This window comes from Lissotriton helveticus, chromosome 11 (genome assembly GCF_964261635.1).
Source record: "Lissotriton helveticus chromosome 11, aLisHel1.1, whole genome shotgun sequence".
Classification (NCBI taxonomy): domain Eukaryota; kingdom Metazoa; phylum Chordata; class Amphibia; order Caudata; family Salamandridae; genus Lissotriton; species Lissotriton helveticus.
In genome coordinates this window covers 892,230,432-892,253,245 of record NC_136072.1, presented here as the reverse complement: position 1 = coordinate 892,253,245, position 22,814 = coordinate 892,230,432, and the positions used below count along the sequence as shown (strand labels likewise).

Below are 22,814 nucleotides of genomic sequence, written 5' to 3'. Positions count from 1 at the left end.
CGAGGAAGGACTACCATGCTGTCTGAAGGAAGACTGGGCCTGCTTGCCTTGAACCCAGAACTCCAGTAGTGTTTCCGTGGGTCAATCGGCTGACCTTCTGTGTTAACTACAGGAATACAGCAAGTTTCCATAGGCCTTTCCTGCTTCAAAGCTGACCAGACCCAACTGGACCTGATCTGGTCCTTTCTGCTGGCCTCTGTGGAGAGAGTCCCAACCCCCCAAATGCTGCCATCAAGGTCCTGGACCCTTCAAGTAGTCAAAGTGCACTTTTTCCTGCCTAACTGAAGGTTTCACTGGTTCTGATGCAGAGATCTGCTATTCAGCTGCCGCAGAGCTCCTAAGATCAAAGAAGCGCAGCTCAGTCCCCACACCAAAGTCAGAAGGTAAGCCAGCAGAACAAATCTGATCCAGTATCTGGTCCACACCCCACTGTAGTTGACCTCAACTTGTGACATGGTCCCACACGACCAGATACCTAGAGTTGGAGCTTTGTGCTGCTTGGCGCTATTTTTATCTAAAACAGTTAATACCTACAACTTTTTCAAAACTCATATCTCTGGTCTTGCTAATTGGATTTTTGTCATTTTGGTGTCATTTTGATTATTAAAATATGCCCTACTTTTCTAAATTACTTTGGTACTGTTCTTGTGTTGTGTTGTCACTTTATTGCTGTTTGAGTACTCATAAATACTTAACTCATTGCCTCTAAGTGAAGCCTGGATGCTTCTGTTCCAAGCTACCAGAGGGTTAAGTAGAGTTTTATCTAAGTTCACTCCAACAGGGATTGTGATTATTATTTGAGGTGGGTGCCCACCCCCTTAACTAATACCCCACATTCTAATGCTGATCTCCTCTACCACAACTATTAAAATTGCCAACCAATGCATGAACTCACATACGCTTTTCCCACTAAAGATCATGCCGAACTCTTATTAACTTAGTCTACGACATAGACACTGAAGTAAATATATGGAATAGTTTCCTTTAGAGCACAAGACTAATCTCAGTAACCAACAATAACCACAAAAAAAGTAACCTTGGGTTCCCGGAGCAGTGTGCTGCTTGGTGTAAAGCACTACAACTCCTCATCAGGGATAGTAAGTGCTATAAATTGCAATTACCAATATAATACAATACAATACATAACATACACTAAAACTAATATACCACTCAGCATTCAGACGATTTTAGTTCGAACAGACTGCTAAATAACCCGAGAGCCATGTCCACCCAGTACTGTATCAGTGTACAGCAGTAACCACTCCTTGTCATCTCATTAGGCATGGACTAAATGTAGAAATTTGCCACATGCCACTGCCCATCGGAGGTCTTTAATTTAGTTAATCGCTGTAGGTCCTGACTGGCTGTATACAATGACAATCGCGTTTGGGATGATTTTAACAAAGTCCATCCCAGCTGATCTCTTCCTATTTCTCTCTTAACCCAGGCCTGCTAAGGACCATACACTTTAAACAGAATATCTCCGGATTGACACTACAGTGCAGTGACCAGGAAAGTAGGCTATGAACATAAGGAACACCATAAAGGGACCTGCAAAGCTGCTCAAAACTTCCAGCTTACTGAAAACTAGAAACTGCTTGTACATCTCGCATGCTTTTTCATCCATCACAATGCTAAGAAATGCGTCTCATAACACTATAACCACTACTCTGTGGTCATCACGTATGACATGAAAACACTCTCTAAACAGTGTCAAAACCAGGAGAACCACACCCCCTACACCGTGCTGCATTCTACTTATGTAGGCAAATGATTCAGCGCCCCACATAGGGGCATTTATATGTTGCAATGCAATACAGAAAGGAACTCCATTAAAACAATGGGAGCCACCACTGAGCTATGCTAACGCTCGCGACGTACCATATTTAAAAGCAAGATACCTCTCTCTAAGCCGTGATTCACTTTCATTCTTAAAATTAAGTATTTCCACGTGATCATAATCCCGAATGTTCCAAGGTGTCTCAATTCAGTTTGGATCCTAACAACGGACGCTTCAACTATTAGTTGTTTCCAAACGTTTCAAGTGTACTCTGGACTGAACCACTAGGTGGCAGACTAATGCAACGCCAGTGCAATTTTTAACTATCGCGTTGCAATTGAATGTCATTGCGAAGTAATTTTCAATGTTACTTGAAGTATTGAGGCATCTACTTAAGAAGGATCATGAAATCAGTGGCGGTGGGTCCATTGGGGGCGTTGGGGCGTTGCCCCACTAGTCACCGTCGTTACTTCGCGCATTTATTAAGTATGTGCAGTGCAGTGATTGAAAAATAAATGATCCTAAGAAGCGCACTCACAGTCTGCGTGCGTGCGTCAATGAGAGCCAGCTGCCTGTACCAGGACAAGCAGAATCGGACATCGCAGAATGGTGTGGGGGCGGGGCTGCGAGAGGGAATGACAGCGCCAGCTGAGCAGAAATAGGAGCGCAGCAGGCAGCACAGTGTGTACGCATTTTGGACTAGTCCTTTTTTACGACTGGCCCACGCATGCGCACACGCGGTAGTCCCTTCCCCCCTCCTCCTCCCCTCTAGCTGGCAGACAGGCAGAGACCTGGGGACCCGGGTCTCACATGGGCAGTATTCACCCTGCTCGTTATCCAATCCTGGCGCAGTGGCACTGTTAAGCTGTGCCAGGATTGGCTGAGTAAATACACTGCGCAGAGTTCAGCACTGGTGCCGAGCGTGGGTGGTGCAGAAGTCGGACCCATTCAGAAGACGGCGCGGGACGGTAAGTTTTAATTTATATATATTTTTTCACTAAACCTCTCCCGCCAAGACCCCCCCCCCCACGTCCCCCCCCCCCCCCCCCCGCGCGGCGCGACGACCCCAGTTCAACCCCCCCACCCACCTGTAATGCCGGCCGGCGACCGTGACTGTGAAAGAGGTTGTCAAGAAGTTATTAGTCACGACATGTGAAGTCCCAGCCTCGCTGCAGCCTGTCAGGCTTTCTGCCCCCGCCTTTATTTCAAAACTTATGTGAGGAAAGGCAGCACGCGGGTTCGGTTACCACGGCAGCTTTGGTTGAGAGGGCGCTGCTGGCTCTGGGGTATTTTTGACATTTCTGGGACAGGGGATGCTGTGGGGCGCCTTGTAATGCCACAAGCCTCTAAGTAATGCAATTTATTCAACGTGCTTATTATATTCGTCCTCGTTTTCTTTACCTCTTTGTTCTTGCACTTCTCCTCTTAATAAATGGTTTACCATTTTCTTTACATTGTGGATTCAGTTTTTTTATGCTTTTTATTTGTGCCTTCCCTTCCCTCTTTGGCTCCCCATGTCTCTGTTCCTCTCCCCAGTCCTTCTGTGCTGCTCTGCTGTGTCTCCTCTCCTGCCTCGTCTTCCCTGAGTACCTTCCAGTTTTCGTTTCTTTTGTCAGCTCCCAAACTACGCAGTGACCTTCCCCTCCGAGATTTACACCTTTTTGGTGATTTTTAATGAAAATGGTGAAGGGGCATCTTGTTTTGCGCGCACTTCAGATTCATCACACGCTGGTGTCACCTGTTGTAGTTTCCAATGGAGTGTCCCCTTGCCTTGTAGGGTTCACAAACGTAAAGCACTTTCATTTACTCATTTAACCTAAACACACAGCATTAACTATATTATAGCGGGTGCGTGTACAGTAAGAACACGCAGCAAAGGCGAAGGAAGCGTATTGGCCCACTTCCGTCCATGTCATCATGCTAAGCAGGTTTCTTTTCTTTACTTGTGGTCACATGGTAAGAATCCACCCTCGATCACTAGATCACCGTGAAGCATCATAGATGATACATTGATGTATATGTAGTGCGCCGGTCACCCTGAGCAGTATTTGGCACTGCAATAACAGCTGTTATTGCTACCCTAATCAATGTTAATGATTTTACCGGCCTAAGCATGATGAAGGGCTTAGTAGACCTGTCAGAATTCTAATCTATAATCATGTCAAACACAGATCCTACTGCCGTAGCGGTGCATCCATTGGGGCATAATATCCTCCAACTCAATCGGTGCTAAAATCACAGGTTTAATCTAATCCGACAGGACTGTTCAGGCACAGTCCTTCCAAGGTCGAAAATGAGCAGAACTGACTTTGGTACTGCAATCAAAACTTATATTTCGTCAGTTTGTGTTCTGCAAAGGTGCACTAATCACTCCTTATTTAGAGCATATTTTGCCGTTTAAGGTGTGTTGGACTGGCTGACTGACAAAACGGCATGGATTCTATAATATTATCAAGGTAAGGTCTTTGATAGGCGCACAGTGCAACTGGAACTGAAAACAGCCCTAAACGGACAGTGAATCCAACAAGCATTAAAAAGTCATTGTTAAAATCATATTGCAAATATGTCAACTTGGTATCGTTTTTATGGTTGCAGTGTGAGTTCATTTTGCATATATAAGCTGGTGTGTGTTTTAATTTGTGGATTGTTTTTTAGGAACAAAAAAACATTTCTAGTGAAAGTGGTAATTGCTATTCTCAGTATCTGAGTTAACGGAAAAAGAGGTCTCTTTCTTATTAATGCATGAAGGTATTAGGAGATTTCACTTCATCAGTTGCAGCACAGCCGATATTTCCCCTAGTTAGTGGAGCTTGGGTAAACAGTGCGCCTGCACTTAAGGATTAAGCAGGTGGTTACACACAATCTTATCCAGGACTCGGTTTTACTGAAGTGGCAGTGCAGAAATCTGTAATCTGTGGTTTGGTCCCTTAGGGAGCACTTATCCTGTACGTTTTTTTCTGCTCAGAATCCTCTGTCAGGAGAAATATTAACCCTTCAGAGTCTAAAACTTTTTCCAGAACTTCTACGACAAGTGTACTCCGCCGTTTGTGAGAAAATCAAAATGCAGTATTTGTAGAAATATATTATTTTAGATACATGTGCACCTAAATTACACTGTACAATTCACTTCTAGGTAGCTTATTTATAAATAAAGGTTATTATTTTGCCAGGAAATGAATAGACGCCTAGCCATCGCTCAACAAACTCATAATATTGTTCTAATAAAAATAAGCTCTGCTGTGAGAAAAAAAGAATATGTAGGGTGGCATAAAACCTTATCGCTTATAGTGTTAGGGAGTTCTCCCTTAGGGTGCGCACTTGGGGGTGTTGCAGAGCTCATGAAATATCTTTGGAATAAAAGAACTTCGCTTTTGGGTTTTTTCAAACTAAACTTACAATTCTATCCATTTTATTTCAGTACTACATCCCACTCTCCATGTTTTAGCAATCCCACCTTAAGAGGATGGCGTGTTGGAATGGGCTAGAACTGAAATAGATTACAGAGTGAGGTATTGAACTTGCTTACACAATCTACTGCCCTGCCCAGGGAAAAACAGGCAGAACAAACTAAGAAGCCTGTAGGCCATTAGTGACTTGAAGATATTGTTCTGTTTGACAAACAGCCGATTGACTGGGTAGAACTGGAGGAAAGATGATAATTTTACAAGCAAACCAAGAGGTAATATACACAGAAGAGAAATATCTTTTGTGATCTTAATGTTGTAGCAGTTCAAATTTGTGATAATTACCAATATCCATAAGCATCAGAGAAGCATTATGTGTGGGAAGTGCTAGCAAGGATTAGGAGTGTAACGCTGGCCCCTGCAGCACTGGTGGTGCATTGGGGGAGCCAAACCTTTCGGAGGGCCCCCAATCCTTCATAGGTCCCCGGTTTAGCCCACGGTCAATGAATATCTGTGAGACCTATGGGAGACTCAGATACCCCTTATTACCTTCTATAGGGGTGCCCATCATGTTGGTTTACACAGCTAGCAAGGATCCTAAGAACTGTGCGCCCAGAAACAAACTCCCCACCCCTCATGCTTCTTGGGCGCCCAGTGTTCATGTGGGTCACATTTTCTGGTGCCTTTCTCCACCGACTGAACCCTCCAACTCCACCCCACTCTAGATAACTCACACACAGGCGTGCAGCTTCCTCGTCACAGCTCACCATAACCAAGGTGGACTCTATAATATCTCAGCAGCCTGTGACCTAGGCAACCATTCCACCGCACCTGTGACTTACTACCAAGTGTGACCAGCATGGCATTGACAGATTCATTTCCTTTGCCCCTGGTCACTCCTTCTAGATCTCCTGGTAGTAGTCACCCTGCTCATACCACTCTTGGGTGTACAATCCATAGTTGTGGTGGGTCTATTTTCATTCCTCGGTGTCTTCGTCTAGTCCTTTGGATTATTTGATCATCACTCTTCTAACAACACAAATATCTCCTCCTTTCCACAAATCACCTCCTAACTTTATTCACAGAGATCTTCTCCTTTCCACAAATCACCTTCCAGCAGCTACCTATGTTATATGACCTCTCTTTATTAATGTAATAACTACACTTTCACAATTGCTTTATTAACCTTCCTGCTTTCTCAAATTTGCTTGAAAATGCACCATTTTCCACTCTTTTTCTCAAAATTTTCTCGGGGGGACATTCCCCCCTAACCCCCCTCAGGTTGTTCTCGCTCGCTCGCTACGGTGCTGTATGCCAAGCCTTTTACGCCCCACTACTTTCAAATGTCACCAGCCGCCACTGCATGAAATATTACCTTTAAACAAACATTTCAGGAGGCCGTACCAATAAAATACTCCGCCTGTTTTTTTTCCTGCTACCTCTTTAGCAGTGCCCGACCTGAAGATTGTATTTATTTATTTATGCGTTTTTATATAGCGCGGACTTTACCCGAAGGCGTCAGAGCGCTTCACAATAGGAACAGAAAATTACAAATGAACAAATTACAAAAGCAGACGATAAGTTACATGAGGTAAAAGTGACAATTGTTCAACGTACTCCTTGAACTTTAGAATACATAGATATATATATATAGTGGAGAAGTGTGGCTCACTGGTTAGAGGAGGCAGACCTGGAAGCAGAGGTCAGCCCGGGACCAGGGTTCAATTCCCGGCTCGGCGGGGTCTTGAGTCCTAAAATGTCCATGGACTCGACAATTCTCGCTCCGGTGCCTACTCGATTCACGGGTTCACACTCTGCGACTCTGGGCAATAGCTTGCTTAATCTCCACAACGGCCCCTCGCGGTGGGATGCCTGGCTTTCACCTTGCGGATACCCTGCTGGGGTTATCTCACAGGGGAATACCAGGACGGGTTCCCTAAGCAAGCGCTTAGAAACCGCTCGGTGATTTGCGCTATATAAATTCCTGTACATTTACATTTACATACCTTCGGGGTCATTACTGCACCGACAGGAAATAACTTACCGAACACTCCGGGGCACTTCTGAACCGATTGCTTCAGGCATTGCATAATTTTCTATCACGAGATTTGTTTACCCTAAGCAGCCCCCGCCTCCACCATTTTCCCGGTAGGGTTTTTAATCCCTCGCGAGGTAGTATACTTTGATAGGGCCAGTCAGGGAGGCTTTCTGCAGCAGTTATGCGGGGGATTCCTCTTTCCACAAGTACTTCCATGGCACACTTTTCGTGTCACTTAATGCAGGCCTACACATTCCAGGCTAACAGTAATCCGATAGCGTCTTGTTAGTATCATTTTGTTAGCATCAAAGGGTTTCGAAAAGCCATGGTCTTCCTGATGCGAGGGGAGGGTGGGTGGGAGGGAGTAGTGGGCATCCACTCTGTTGGTCCAGGCTTCAACTTGTTGTTTGTATTAAATTCAATCCATGTTTATTTGTGTGCTTAATGGATGTTAAAGCAGGTTGTGCTGTAGCCAATCATTTGTGTATTTGGAATTAAATGATTATAAAACCTGGTTGCATCGATGTATGGGGACATATTTTGTCTAAATAAACAATTTGAAAGGGTACATTTTGCATATGCCTGTTTGGCTCCATGACTCACCCGAACTTAGTGGGTAACTTTTTATATCTAATCTTCCTTCTAGTTACCCACACCTCCCCACAGAACATCATTCTATTCAGAATAGAGAAAAGGCCTGTCTACCAATCTTCAAAACAGAACTTTCAGGGTTGTCTCATACTTTCTGTTCCACCACTGCTTCCCTATTCATACCCATCCCTCTGACGCCTGTCCTAGGACTTTGCCCTTGGATAAGCGTAATGGGATCATTAGAGTGTGATAGTCGGCTGCATGGCTGTGTTTAGGGTGGGGCTAAACTGAGGTCCATTAAAAACCTGCACTGAAAGTCATCGTACCCATTCGTCCCAAGCGAGGTACACAATCTTGGCAGCTTGACCAAGGCGGTGTCTTAACTGACGTGGTCTGTAGTAAGCACTATCAGACAAAATCCTGGTTATGTCGTCTTCTGCAGTGCAACCTTACCAGTGAAGTTAATGCCTGGAAGTATATCCATTACTCGTGAGCATACTGCAGTGGTCTTTGTTCTCTGTATATTTCGCAATAGGAACTTTAGGTTTAGAGAATTCTCATTGCGGAGATTCCGTCCCGAGTGCAGGGACTCCCCCACGACTGTGGGATCTCCCCACTCGTGAATCAGGCCCTATAGTGGAATTGCAGCCCTATAACTACATTCAATGTCTATGAATATATTCAGCAATCTCTTCTTCAGTGAACAACTGAGCTTGTCTACTTGCCAGGCACTTCAGCCTTGAGTCATTGTGCAGTCTGCCGGGTGTCTGATCAGTACAGACAAAGCATTTCATGTCAATATGATCGCTAAAAGGAAGTCTTACTAATAGTGAGGCTCTAGGCTTTAGTTTCCAATCATTCTCCATGGACCACTGTACACAGGAGTATGTCTTTCCAACCTATGTAATATATGAGGGCATTTGCTAAGTCTGGTTGTCGGTAAGATCTCTCTGGAGAAGTCTTTCGTGATATTGAATCTGAAGTCATGAGGAGTGATATGCAGCATTCAAACATACTGTCTAACTGTAACGACCTGGCGTTCCCGGGATCGGGGACAGACACCCACAGAACACAGTACCAAAATATATGTGCAAAGGATTTATTGTTTAAGGTAAGGTGTAAAGGGAAGTAAACAATACAGAAGGTTTTCTGGAATCACCAGTCTTAATACTTTACCCCATTCACAGCGCTGGTGTGTCACACCGTCCTCCGCATGTACATCGGTCCCGATGAACGCCAACGGAGGGCACTGTGCTAAAAGCGGCCGACAATGCCGTTCGATAGCTGTGAGGGGTCGTTACTCGCAGTTGTTTGGGCAGCAGTCTGGAGGAACGTGGGAGTCGCCCAGCCGGGTTCTCTACCACTCGTTCCCTTGAGAGTACAGGGAGCAGCCGCTCTACCTGTATCCCTGAAGGCGGTTCTCACTGCAATGCCCCAGGGGACTGTGACACGGCAGCACCTCACGGTGTGCGTCTACAGTACCCGACAAGATAACACGAAAGAGAGAGGTGGTCTAGAGCAGCCGCTCGATCTGACCTACCCCTTTCCTGCTAGGACCGCGGAGACGCTGCAAACTCCTCCCGGAGTGCGTCTCAATGCGGTATCCCGGACGAACACAAGGACGGGGGCTGGGAGCTTCGGCTCACACCAACCTCCGTTGTTCTGGCCTTTGCTAAGACCCTCGGACCGGGCTGGGAGCGGCCGCTCCTACCAGCCTCAACTCTGGACCCTGAGCCGAGCCTCGCTGACTCGTCCGAGTCAGAAGACGCCTTACGCGCGGAAGCCCACTATCAGGATTGAAACAGAGACACGGGGCTAAGAGCGGGAGCTCTTTCCTACCTCCGTTCTCTTGAAGATCCTCAATAGCCCAAACAGTCCTAGTTCACGGAGAGCTCTGCTTCAGGGTACGTCGGCGTTGGTGTCTGAATATCCGACACAGCGTCCTTTCCATTTCCGCCTATATAGGCGGTCCTTTCATGTTATGCAACCTGAATTCTCGTTGTTGCATAATCCAGCCACGCTAGGCATTCTTGGAACTGTAGTCCGCTCTGATAGCGGCGCGCTGAGAACGGCGAAGTCGTGACGAGGGGAGGAATTCATGACAGTACATCCCCCTTCCATCTCACTGTCCAACAGGGTCAGCACAAGAAGGGTATCGGCGATGAAAAGCAGACACCAAGCGGGGTGCGTGAACCCCCGCCGCCGGCTCCCACAACTGCTCTTCTGGGCCATACCCTTTCCATTCCACTAGGTACCACAATTTGCCCCGACGCCATTTGGAATTCAGGATGCCCGCTACCTCGTACTCAACCTCCGAAGCCACCATCACAGGCACCGGCGACACCCGTTTGGGCGAGGACGAGGGTTTCAACAAGGAAACGTGGAACACCGGATGGATCCGCAAGGACTGGGGTAAGCACACCCTTACGTTCACAGGGCCGAGGCACTTGCTGATACGATATGGGCCCATGAATTTGGGATGGAACATGCTACGCTTCCGGAATCGGATGTTCCTTGTAGAGATCCAGACATAGTCTCCCACCCTGTATACCGGCCCAGGTCGTCTCCTTCTGTCCGCCAAAGTTTTTTACCTCCTCTTTGCCTTATCCAGGAAAGCACGAGAACGTATCAACGTAATCTTGATGTGAGCCACCCTATCGGCCGTTGCTGGTGGGTTGCCCTCCCTAATCGGATTAACAAATGGCAAGAACCGGGGGTGATGCCCGTAGTTGCCGTAGAAGGGGGAGGTCTTGGTGGAACAATGCGTGGCGTCGTTGTATGCGATCTCCGCAATCCATAGCATGTCCACCCATTCCTCCTTCCCCTGGTCGACAAAACAGCGCAGATATTGCTTGAGGGACTGATTCAGGCGTTCCGTTTGGCCATCCGTCTGGGGGTGATAGCTCGTAGATAGGGCTGACCTAACGTGCAACGCTGAACACCAGGTCTTCCAGAACTGGGCGGTGAACTGTGATCCCCAGTCTGACACGATCACACTGGGCAGGCCGTGTAGTCTCACAATGTTCTTCAGCAACAACGATGCCAGTTCACCCGCCGAAGGGACTTGTTTGCATGCAATGAAGTGCCCCATTTTCGTGAGGTAGTCCACCACCACCAATATCGCCGTATTCCCTCGATCCGGTGGTAGCCCCACTATGAAATCGAGAGAGATGTTTTCCCACGGTCTGGTGGGCGTGGGTAGGGGTTGGAGAAGCCCCTGCGTTCGTCTGTGGTCGGCTTTCATGGTAGCACAAATGGAACATGCCGCACCCCACTTCCGCACATCCGCTCTCATGGCTGGCCACCAGAATTGCCTTCCCATATTCGCCACCGTTTTCTCGAATCCCAGATGACCCGCACACGGGGATACATGGCACCACTCGAAGGCCTGTCTTTGGAGCCGAGGCGTGGGTAACAGCAGACAGCGGCCTCTCACGGGTATGCCATCTGTCACCCTCCATTCCCTGTGACTGAGGAGCCACCTCCTCCACGCGAAGGTGCGAATCCCCCTCTGGATGCCTCTGAGGAACGTATCAGGTTGAATAACCCCTAAGACCACTTGTGGGGGAATGATCGAGTGTTCTGTGACAGGTTTGGGGTCCTTGGTGTCTGATTGCCGTGACAGCGCGTCCGCTTTCCTGTTCTCGGTTCCAGGCCTGTAGGTAATGTGGAAGTGGAATCCAGAGAAAAAGATCATCCAACGTAGCTGACGGGGAGAAAGATGTCGGGTTGCTGTCATGAACTGCAGGTTCCTGTGGTCCGTATACACAGTGACGACGTGTCTATCCCCCATCAGCAGATGCCTCCACTCCGTGAACGCATCCTTGATCGCCAGGAGTTCTTTCTCCGCAATATGGTAGTTGCGCTCTGCGTCGTTTAGTTTCCGGGACATGTACGCCACGGGATGGAGCAACCCCGTTCCTGGACTACGTTGTGACAGTATGGCACCCAGTGCCACGTCTGATGCGTCCGCCTCCACCACGTATGAAAGTTCCGGGTCTGGGTGAGCCAACACTGGGGCTGTACCGAAGGCCTTCTTCAGGGCCTCAAAGGCGTTCTGCGCGTCCTGGTTCCACTCGAACACCTGGGATTTCCTTAGTAGATGAGTGATTGGGGCTACCAATCCGTAAAACCCCTCGATGAACCGCCTATAAAAGTTGGCGAAGCCTATGAAACTCTGGACGTCCTTGACCCCCCGTGGTACCGGCCATTCCTCCACTGCTCTGATCTTTCGCTCCGCCATTTCCTGTCCTCCTGGACTCAGCATCACCCCAAGGAATTCAACGGAAGTGACATGAAAGTCACATTTACTGAGCTTACAGTAGAACATGTTCTCCCTTAGCTTCTGTAGAACAGACGAGACGTGTCGCACGTGATCCTCTTCCGTGTCAGAGTATATGAGGATATCATCGATGTATACGATGACGTATACGTCCAACACATCCCGGAACACCTCATTCAGGAAGAACTGGAAGGCCGCAGGGGTGTTGCAGAGCCCGAACGGCATGACGAGGTACTCAAAAAGGCCGAACCGGGTCTTGAAGGCTGTTTTCCACTTGTCGCCGTCCCTCATGCGCACTAGATGGTATGCCCCCTTGAGATCCAGCTTGGTGTACACCCGAGCCTTTTGTACCTGTTCCAGGAGAACGCTAATGAGAGGAAGGGGATATCTGTTTTTAATGGTTATAGCGTTCAAGGCCCTGAAGTCCACGCACGCCCTCAATTCACCGTTGGCCTTCGGAATAAAAAAGGGGGGCGATGCGGCCGGGGACTTGGATGGTCTGATGAAACCTAACTCCAGGAGTTTGTCCAGATATGAACGCAGATGAAGGTTTTCAGGCTCGGTGAGGGCATACAGTCTACCGCTGGGAACGCTTGCTCCTGGTACCAAGTCGATCTGACAATCGTATATCCTGTGGGGTGGGAGCACCTCCGCCTTCACTTCGTCAAAGACGTCTTCGTATCCGCGATATATGCTAGGAAGCGTAACGGATTTCTCGGCTGCGGTGGCCACTGTATGTCCTTCGGTCTGTGGGGTGTCTTGCAGTTCCAGATGCATACCGCAACGTTGTTTGCAATACGGTGAAGACATTTCGATGTGATGCGTGGTCCAATCCACCGAAGAGTTGTGCTTTTGGAGCCATGGCAGTCCCAATATGACTCCGTACTGTGGTGCTCTGATGATGCTGAAATCGATCGTTTCAGCATGCCTTCTACCGAACCTCACCGGCATCTCTCCCGTATGATGCCCGATGGGTCCGGTTACCAGACGTCTCCCGTCTACAGCATAGACGTCTTCGGGTCTTCGTTTGGGAAGGAGAGTGATCCCCAGTCTTTGTGCCTCTTTGTAATCCATGAAGAGTCCTGTGGCCCCCGAATCCACCATGGCCACCACAGGAAGCCATTGATCCTGGACCCCTACGTGCACCGTGATGAACAAATGCTGTCTTCCTCGTTGGTTGGACCTAGACATGGAAGGGATGTAGGTGTGACTCCAAGAGGCCCCTTCCGTATTCCTGGAGTCCATCAGTTTTCCGCCGGTACGTCTACTACAGCCGTCACCGGCATGGTTGTCCGGTACCGACTGCTCTTAGGTTTGGCAGGACACTCACGGACGTAGTGTCCTTTCTTGCCGCAATACAAGCAAAGACCCTGTTTCCGACGTGATTCCTTCTCTGCTGTAGTAAGGCTAGCTCTTATGGTTCCGATGTCCATGGGCTCGGCCTTGGCGGCGGAGCTGGTTTCAGGGCTGCCCACCGAGAGGTGAGAAGGAAGAGCCTTTCCTTTCTTCTTATGGTCGCCTCTCCTCTCGCCTAGCCGGTGATCCAAACGCAGAACCAGACTAATGAGGCCTTCACAGGTCTTGGGTTGGGGATCTATTTGAGCCACTACGTCCTTGAGTTCGTCGCACAGTCCCTGGTGAAACAACGCTGTTTGTTTGGCGACAGGCCACTTAGTTTCAGCCACCAGCCGGCGAAACGCATTGAGGTATTGCAACAAGTCGTTGTTGCCCTGTCTCAGTTCTAGCATTTCGCGGTCTGCGGTGTATGAGTCCGCCCAGTCACACAATAGGGGGTCGTCCCTGCTCACCAATGGAACCGCCCATTGCGCCGCATCTCCAGCCAAATAAGACAAGAGAAAAGCCACCCTGGCTTGGCTTGTAGGAAAGGCCTTTGGTTTACAGGACAGATGCAGCGCTACTTGCGTGAGGAACACTTGTACCGTGTTGGGGTCTCCGCTGTACCTCTCTGGTGTAGCCAACGGCACTGAGATAGGCATCTCAACCACTACCGCAGGGGCAATGGTTGCTGAGGCAGGACCAGGCATCAAAGGGTCTCTCTGCATAGCGTCCAGCCATGCCATTATGTCTGCAGATTCCTGCCTAGACGTCGATAGTTCGATCTGTATTGTAGCCAAAGCTGCTAATACCTCCTCCAATGTGGCCATGTCTGTCACCCGACCGGGGGATAGTTATGGGAAGAAGGTCGGATATTCTGTAATGACCTGGCGTTCCCGGGATCGGGGACAGACACCCACAGAACACAGTACCAACATATATGTGCAAAGGATTTATTGTTTAAGGTAAGGTGTAAAGGGAAGTAAACAATACAGAAGGTTTTCTGGAATCACCAGTCTTAATACTTTACCCCATTCACAGCGCTGGTGTGTCGCACCGTCCTCTGCATGTACATCGGTCCCAATGTACGCCAACGGAGGGCACTGTGCTAAAAGCGGCCGACAATGCCGTTCGATAGCTGTGAGGGGTCGCTACTCGCAGTTGTTTGGGCAGCAGTCTGGAGGAACGTGGGAGTCGCCCAGCCGGGTTCTCTACCACTCGTTCCCTTGAGAGTACAGGGAGCAGCCGCTCTACCTGTATCCCTGAAGGCGGTTCTCACTGCAATGCCCCAGGGGACTGTGACGCGGCAGCACCTCCCAGTGTGCGTCTACAGTACCCGACAAGATAACACGAAAGAGAGAGGTGGTCGAGAGCAGCCGCTCGATCTGACCTACCCCTTTTCTGCTAGGACCGCGGAGACGCTGCAAACTCCTCCCGGAGTGCGTCTCAACGCGGTATCCCGGACGAACACAAGGACGGGGGCTGGGAGCTTCGGCTCACACCAACCTCCGTTGTTCTGGCCTTTGCTAAGACCCTCTGACCGGGCTGGGAGCGGCCGCTCCTACCAGCCTCAACTCTGGACCCTGAGCCGAGCCTCGCTGACTCGTCCGAGTCAGAAGACGCCTTACACGCGGAAGCCCACTATCAGGATTGAAACAGAGACACGGGGCTAAGAGCGGGACCTCTTTCCTACCTCCGTTCTCTTGAAGATCCTCAATAGCCCAAACAGTCCTAGTTCACGGAGAGCTCTGCTTCAGGGTACGTCGGCGTTGGTGTCTGAATATCCGACACGGCGTCCTTTCCATTTCCGCCTATATAGGCGGTCCTTTCATGTTAGGCAACCTGAATTCTCGGTGTTGCATAATCAGGGAACTGTAGTCCGCTCTGATAGCGGCGCGCTGAGAACGGCGAAGGCGTGACGAGGGGAGGAATTCATGACACTAACAATTTCTGGGGAATTACAACTGATTTGATCACTTCAACTGATTTGTTATGTGTTACTTTTTTATTAATTCATTTTAGTAGACTGGCATAACAGCTGTTAAAACTTTCTTTTTCTAGTGGCATACCAAACCGAGGCAATATTTGCTCATTTCTAGTTACACTTCAGTTGAGGGTTCATTGTAAAGGCACCTTTTAGGCCACTTTATATTCCCTGTATCTCATTTCTTCCAAGTTACCTATACCGTTCTAAGACAAAAGGCTGAATCAACTTCATCAAGGTGCACAAATTGCTTGACAATATTTGGTACCCACTCCTGTTTTAGTGAGGTTTGGTTTAGCCATTTTAGGGAGATTTCTGGGTTTTTCACCATATTCACACCATAACGCAGGATGAATTATCAGAATTTTGGGGCCCTGACGAGAGTGGTTCATCCATTTTTTAATTGTTTTTGAGTCTAGGGGCCTGATTACGACCCTGGTGGTCCGGAAACCGCGGTCTCTTTTTGGTGGTCCGACCGCCTTCAAACTGGATTAAGATGCGGGCGGGGAGACCACCTCCAGATAGCCACCTCCACCAACAATCATGCCCCTGCTGCGGTGACAGAAGAGGCAAAGGCAGGCAATGGAGGTGGTCCCCGATCCTGCACCACAGTCCTCGTTATAACCTGCCTTTCCGCCGCCCTTCTCTTGGTGGGACATGCCATGGAAAGGTCGGTGGAAAGGCAGGTAATTGGCCAATAACAAGTGGCTCTGGTGCAAAAATGCTCTTATGTGATGTGGCTGGTGCTAAGCTGGTAGCCTCTGTTGTTTTCATACCGGTGCGCACGCTGTTTTCCTTGCACCAACACTCATGCATTTATTGAATTGCACGAGGTACTAATTCACAACCATCCTTTCTGCTGGCTTCCTGATGTGTTTGCTGTAAAGTGCTAATGCGCTTTGTTAATTAAAACAAAAATGCTGTCTTCCAATGTAGACCGCAGTCCATGTATGATCTGCCAGGCCATGTTCCCCTTTGACCCGCTGGCCTCGCCAACTAGCCTTTCACCTAAGGGGAAGAGTCTAATGGAGACCCAGAGGTGCTCCCTGCATGCACTGCCCAGTATTAGCCGAGTGACCATTTTAATAATAACCCGGTATTTGTAAAGCGTGAAATAATAACCCCTAAGGGTTTCAAGGCTCTGGGGGTCGTCAGGGAGATTAAGCAAGATATTGCCCAGAGTCAAAGGGTGCTGGGCTGATTTGCCTCCGGCTCCAGGAATGGAACCGTGAGGCCCGTACTCCAGATTCAGCCGCCCTGGCAGGCCGTTGTTCCACATCTCTCCCAAGTGATGAGCTCACCTAATAGTGGGCAGTGTGCGCCTTCCGGCCTGGTCACCCCCAAGCTCCTGTGCCCGTGCATGCTCCCGCAGCCCCAGCCACCCGAGGGCCGCCGAGCCCACACCAGCCTGCCCCAGCCACCTGAGGGCCGCCAAGCCTGCTCCAGCTTTTCCCGCCGCCCTAGCCCGCGGCCCCGCCCCCCCACCAGCCGATTGGCTCTCGCTCCCGCCTCCCCGCAGACCCTCCCGACCGGCTCCCTTCTTAAGGGGAGCCTGACCAGAACCAGGGAGTGACCACTGCGCCTTCCGGCCTGGTCACCCCCAAGCTCCTGTGCCCGTGCCTGCTCCCGCAGCCCCAGCCACCCGAGGGCCGCCGAGCCCACACCAGCCTCCCGCAGCCCCAGCCACCCGAGGGCCGCCAAGCCCGCTCCAGCTTTTCCCGCCGCCCTAGCCCACGGCCCCGCCCCCCCGCCAGCCGATTGACTCTCGCTCCCGCCTCCCCGCAGACCCTCCCGACCGGCTCCCTTCCTATGACGTCCCCAGAGCGACCGCGCAGCGGACGCGCGCAGCGGGAGCACCGATTGAGCGCCGAAGGTGCGCCAAAGGTAAGCCCGTCTACGCCCATCCGTGCCTGGACCGCGCCCAGTGCCAGGACCCCTGGCCCCCGCAGAGGCCACCCCTCCCGCCGGACGTACGACGCCGCCACCCTCAACGCACTTAACACCGGCCGAGCCCCGGGATGCTACCGAGCCACTCCGAGACGCACCCACGGACCCTTCAGCTGCCACGCCTGCAAGTTCACATGCATCCGGACCTGCACTACACCAGCACCCACCAAGCCGAACACCAGCAGCAACCACCTGAAGTGCATCCTGCTCAACACCCGCTCCGTCCACAGACACGCCGTTCAACTCTGGAACCTCCTCGACACCACATCTCCAGACGTCGCCTTCCTCACGGAAACCTGGATGAACGCCTCCTCAGCGCCCGACATCGCCATCCCGGACGGATACAAGATCACCCGGAGGGACCGCGTCAACCAGACGGGAGGAGGCATCGCCATCATCCACAGGAACACCATCCGCATCACGACCAACACCGACGACACCCTGACAACCGCCGAACACCTGCACTTCCAGATCCACACCGACCCCAAGACCACCCTCAGAGGCACCCTGATCTACCGTCCCCCGGGACCCCGCACACAATTCAGCGAAGACATCGCCGACTTCATCAGCCCGCACGCCCTCCCCTCCGCTGACTACATCCTCCTCGGGGACCTCAACTTCCACCTGGAGAACAACAATGACCGCAATACCACCACCCTGCTTGACAACCTCGCCAACCTCGGACTCAAGCAGCTGGTGACCACCCCCACCCACCTCGCCGGACACGCACTCAATGCCGTCTTCTCATCCAGCAAAGACAACGCCTTCAGCCACGCCACCGGACTCCACTGGACGGACCACAGCTGCGTCCACTTCAGCCTCAGAAGGACCACGATCCACCACCACCAGCAACAGGTTGCAACCCCAACGCCGGAATCAACGACATCACCCCATCACAAGACCTCTGCAACTCCCTCGCCTCCTACTTCCACAACAAGATCGCTGACATACACAACAGCTTCAGCACACAACCAACGCTCCCCACGACCGCACCAACGCCCCCCACCACCACCCTCAGCGCCTGGACCCCTATCAACACCGAAGACACCATCCGCACAATGAACTCCATCCACTCCGGATCTCCAACCGACCCCTGCCCTCACCACGTCTTCAACAAAGCCGACGCCGCCATCGCACCCCAGCTACGGGACATCATCAACGCCTCCTTCGACACCGCAAACTTCCCTGAGAGCTGGAAGCACGCCGAACTCAGCGCTCTACTAAAGAAACCAACAGCAGACCCCACCAAACTCAAGAACTACCGCCCCATCTCGCTCCTCCCGTTTCCAGCCAAAGTCATTGAGAAGACAGTCAACAAGCAGCTGGCTGCCTTCCTCAAGACAAATGGATCCCTCGACCCCTCACAGTCGGGCTTCAGGGCCAACCACAGCACCGAGACCGCCCTCATCGCTGCCACCGATGACATCCGTGCCCTGCTTGACAAGGGAGAAACAGCGGCCCTCATCCTCCTAGACCTCTCCGCGGCATTCGACACTGTCTGCCACCGCACCCTAGTGCAACGCCTCAGGAACGTCGGAATCCAGGAGAAGGCACTGGAATGGATCATCTCCTTCCTCGCTGGAAGAACACAGAGAGTCCGCCTACCCCCGTTCAGGTCAGAGGCCACCGAAGTCATCTGCGGCGTTCCTCAAGACTCCTCGCTCAGCCCCACCCTCTTCAATGTCTACATGAGCCCCCTTGCGGCCATCGCACGCCAACACAACCTCAACATCATCTCCTACGCTGACGACACACAGCTGATCCTCTCCCTGACCAACGACCCCGCCACCGCCGACCTACACGAAGGGATGAAACAGGTAGCCGAATGGATGATGACTAGCCGCCTGAAACTGAACTCAGACAAGACGGAAGTTCTCATCCTGGGCTCCTCGCCCTCTGCCTGGGACGACTCCTGGTGGCAACTCCTGACCCACCTCCGCCTGACCCAAGACCACCTCGCCTTCAGGAAGCAGCTCAAGACCTGGCTGTTCGAGCAGTAGCGGACCCCCCCCTCCCCAAGCGCCTTGAGACCCTCCGGGTGAGTAGTGCGCTATACAAATGCTATGATTGATTGATTGATTGTGTCCCCTTGCTCTGCCAGCTTCTTTATAGTGAAAGGGCGTTTGAATCTTGTGCAGAAGAGCATGGACCAAATTGCATAGAGTACAATCTGGTACTCTGGCCCTGTCCATCTACCAGAGGTCATGGACCAAAGCTCCTGGTGTCGGATTTACCTGCGGGTGAGCACCTTCGTATAGCACTTCTTGCCTTTGCCAGATAACATGGTAGCTTCTCTCAGGTGACAGCCTCATCTAAAGTCGGGGTGAACTACGCCTTTTCTATAATAATCATTTAATTATTTGATGTTCTTAAAAAATTAATGTATTGCAACAACACTGTGCATCTAGGAGATAGGCTAGCCCCAAGTGCAGACAGACAAGCTTTAAAGAGTATTTCTTTCTGTTTTACAAGTTCTCAGCTGTCTACAAATCGCTACTCTGCACGCTGGAACTTACTAGAACGATGTCACATTCCCTATTCCTTCTCCTCTTTCACAGGGCTTGCAGTCTGCATTGGGATGGTCAGCACATTCGCCTACGCAAACTCTGCTGTCAAGCACCAGGTGTCCTTGAAGGTAGGTGCAACGGAGAGAGCCCACCACAGTCCATAATGTTCCCACTGCTGAAGCTTATGTGAGAAATGCTAGAGTTTGATTTGGAGACCCTGGCCCTCGATAGGAGCGACCCTTTCATTGCAATATGTGTGGTGATGAGAGCCTACAGTGTATTAACCCGCTGACTAAGACAGGCTCGATCAATCACAGTGCGAGACATGGATTCAGTGAAGCAACTTGTTTCAAAAGTATGGGCTTAGGTGATTCACTTCCGAGGTGGAAAAGAACCATTTTATGTAATACTCTCACCTTTTGCGCACACGTCATCCTTTCATGAGTGTAATTTAGCCAAGATATGAGGCGCATGCGAATGGTGTGTGTATAGTATTTCCATTAAAGTAGACAATCTTACTAAATTCTGAACGAAAATCTACAAGTAGTTTCATGAGCCACAGGCAATATCTTCCTAAACTGAAGGAGTGGCAAAACGTGGCTTATAAACAGTAGGTAGTCTTAATGTAGATGATGGACTTTGAAGATTTTTTGGTATTTATCTACACCAACAATGAATTGATAAAGGAGGTGTTTGTCAAATCAGGTTAATCAAACTGTTAGCCTTGCAACCTGGTGACAACTGCACAAATACTTTTAAGTACATGTAAAATACACTCAGAATTTAAATCTGGAACATAACTGTTCGCAAATAATATATCAATTATACATAACATCATGATGTTCTACTCAAGCGCCTTAAGTAATGAACTAGTAAAGATTTGCAAAATTAAGATGGAAACAAAAGAAAAAAGTAGTACAAATAAAGAGAATCAATAAATATAAGAAGAAACAAAATAGAACCACGGAATTAGAGGAAATTAAATGAAAGAACAGAAATTAAAATAGAGTAAAACGAGAAAGAAAAAAAAAACAACAAAAGAGTCAAAGGACACAAATTGAGCCTCTTACCAAGTACACCCATTTTCGCCACGCTGTAGCTGCACTATGTTGCACTTGCTTCTTTAGTAACTACGAGAGTTAAAGTATGTTTTTCACTTGTTTGTTTCCAGGAGAAGCGATCCATCTTAGTTGTGTTTTGGATCTCCATTTTCCTTTCTGGCAACACATTGTACCTGCTCTACACATTCAGTTCCCAGCGTTTATATAACAGGTGAGTGGCTTTCTGAGGAAGAGGTGGCCAGGGTATCCATGTGCAATGTTCTGTGCCTCACTCTGTATAAGAGTCCGCATTATGCCTTGGCTATAAATGACTCCTGTATAGTGGCCTACAGAAACATGTTTGACTGTGTCAAGAAATACCTGTGAGAAAATGGGGAACTGGAGAAATGTGTATACTATTTGAATAAAGTCAAGATATTGCAAAAACTATACAGAAGCCATCTCTGGGACATGGCGAGAGAGGGGCAGCAGAGTTGGGATTTATCAATTGCCTGTTTATCAATGATGTGGAATTTCTGCAAGACGAGGGAGAAAAAACTGGTAGTGGATGCAGTATTGTTTTGCCAACTGAATTTGTAAATAAATTAGTTACTGAAACAAGACACGTTGTCGACTTTGGGAGAGCAATTTTACAGAAACACCGCCACCATAGAATACCTTAAACATGGAAGAATAATGTATATGAGTGGTCTTCTCTGTCAGGAAAGGTCTTTCGGGCGCAGAAGGTTATTGCCATATCTGGTGGTGTGACTACTGCTATCCTTGGCGGTGTGACTACTGCTATTCCTGGCGGTGTGACTACTGCTATCCTTCTCAATGTCAGATAATATCTCAATGAAGTTGGTGAGTGAGAGTGGGTGGAATTCGTTTTGCCATCTTGTCTGAGAATTTCTGAAAGACGAAAAGGAATATGAAGGCGTACAATGCTTTTTGTTACCTTTTTTAGTTGGGGAAATACCTTCAATATGGAGAAGCAACAATGAAGGACACTGTTGCCTATATACTGTTTTTTCACAACACAAAGGAAACCTTTATATTAAAGTTTTAGTCATTTTCGAGGAGAATGTATTGAAAGTTTTGAAATAATGAATCCTACTACTCATTCTTACGTGGTGCTTCAAACCCCCTTCTCCAGGGAATAAAAAAACAGTTTCTCCATTACTGGATTCCCAGAACTATCCTATAGGCAGCGATGGCCCGTGGTTGAGCTCACTGCGGTACCATGGTGGAGAACTGATCTATTGCACCCAGGGCACTAGCTTTCAAGGTGTGTTACCCCATGGGGGCCAGGTTGAGACGATTGTAGTAGACGCACACTACCATTCTACATCACAACACCATCCTTAATAGGCCTAAATATTAAATATCTTTGTATATATCCTGGAGCACTTTTATAAACTGAAAATCGTAACTATCTGAGCGAAACATTAGCTAATGTATTTTTCTTTTAAATATAATTAAAGGATTAGAAATTAAACCCACTTGAAAAAATAGTGCTAATCCAGCCATTTCTAATAACTTCTTAAATGAAAGAAATGGAAGGGAACGGAGCAAATTATGCAGCACGTTTGAAGAGCTGAACAGATCAACATTTTTTAAGGCAGTCACCAGCTCTACAGGCCAATTATTATACACTTGAAGGCCAGTTTATTTTTTCAGCTCCTTTGAGTAAGATCTTGGAGCACTGGAGTCTGTTCTCTCAAACCTATTCTTACAGGAAAATATTTACATTTGATACAGTATTTTTCAAACATTTCTATTTGCATCCGCCATTGAAGCTTCTGCAGTTTTTTTAAACCAGAAAGATTCATTCAGCTCTATTTTTTCCCCCCAATGTTTACTGCACACAAACATTGTGTCTTCACTTTTTGTGCAATGCCCTCAA

The 22,814-nt window shown here is 49.1% G+C and overlaps 1 protein-coding gene across 2 annotated transcripts in view; it reads left to right on the top strand.

Moving 5' to 3' along the window:
* RNFT2 (ring finger protein, transmembrane 2) overlaps positions 1–22,814 on the top strand; it is a 299,051-nt gene that overhangs the window by 111,162 nt on the left and 165,075 nt on the right. For both annotated transcript variants that reach the window (XM_078667129.1, XM_078667130.1), the window contains exons 5-6: positions 19,920–19,996; positions 21,040–21,140. In XM_078667129.1, the coding sequence (XP_078523255.1) occupies positions 19,920–19,996; positions 21,040–21,140 (178 nt within the window). The remainder of the gene's footprint in view (positions 1–19,919; positions 19,997–21,039; positions 21,141–22,814) is intronic.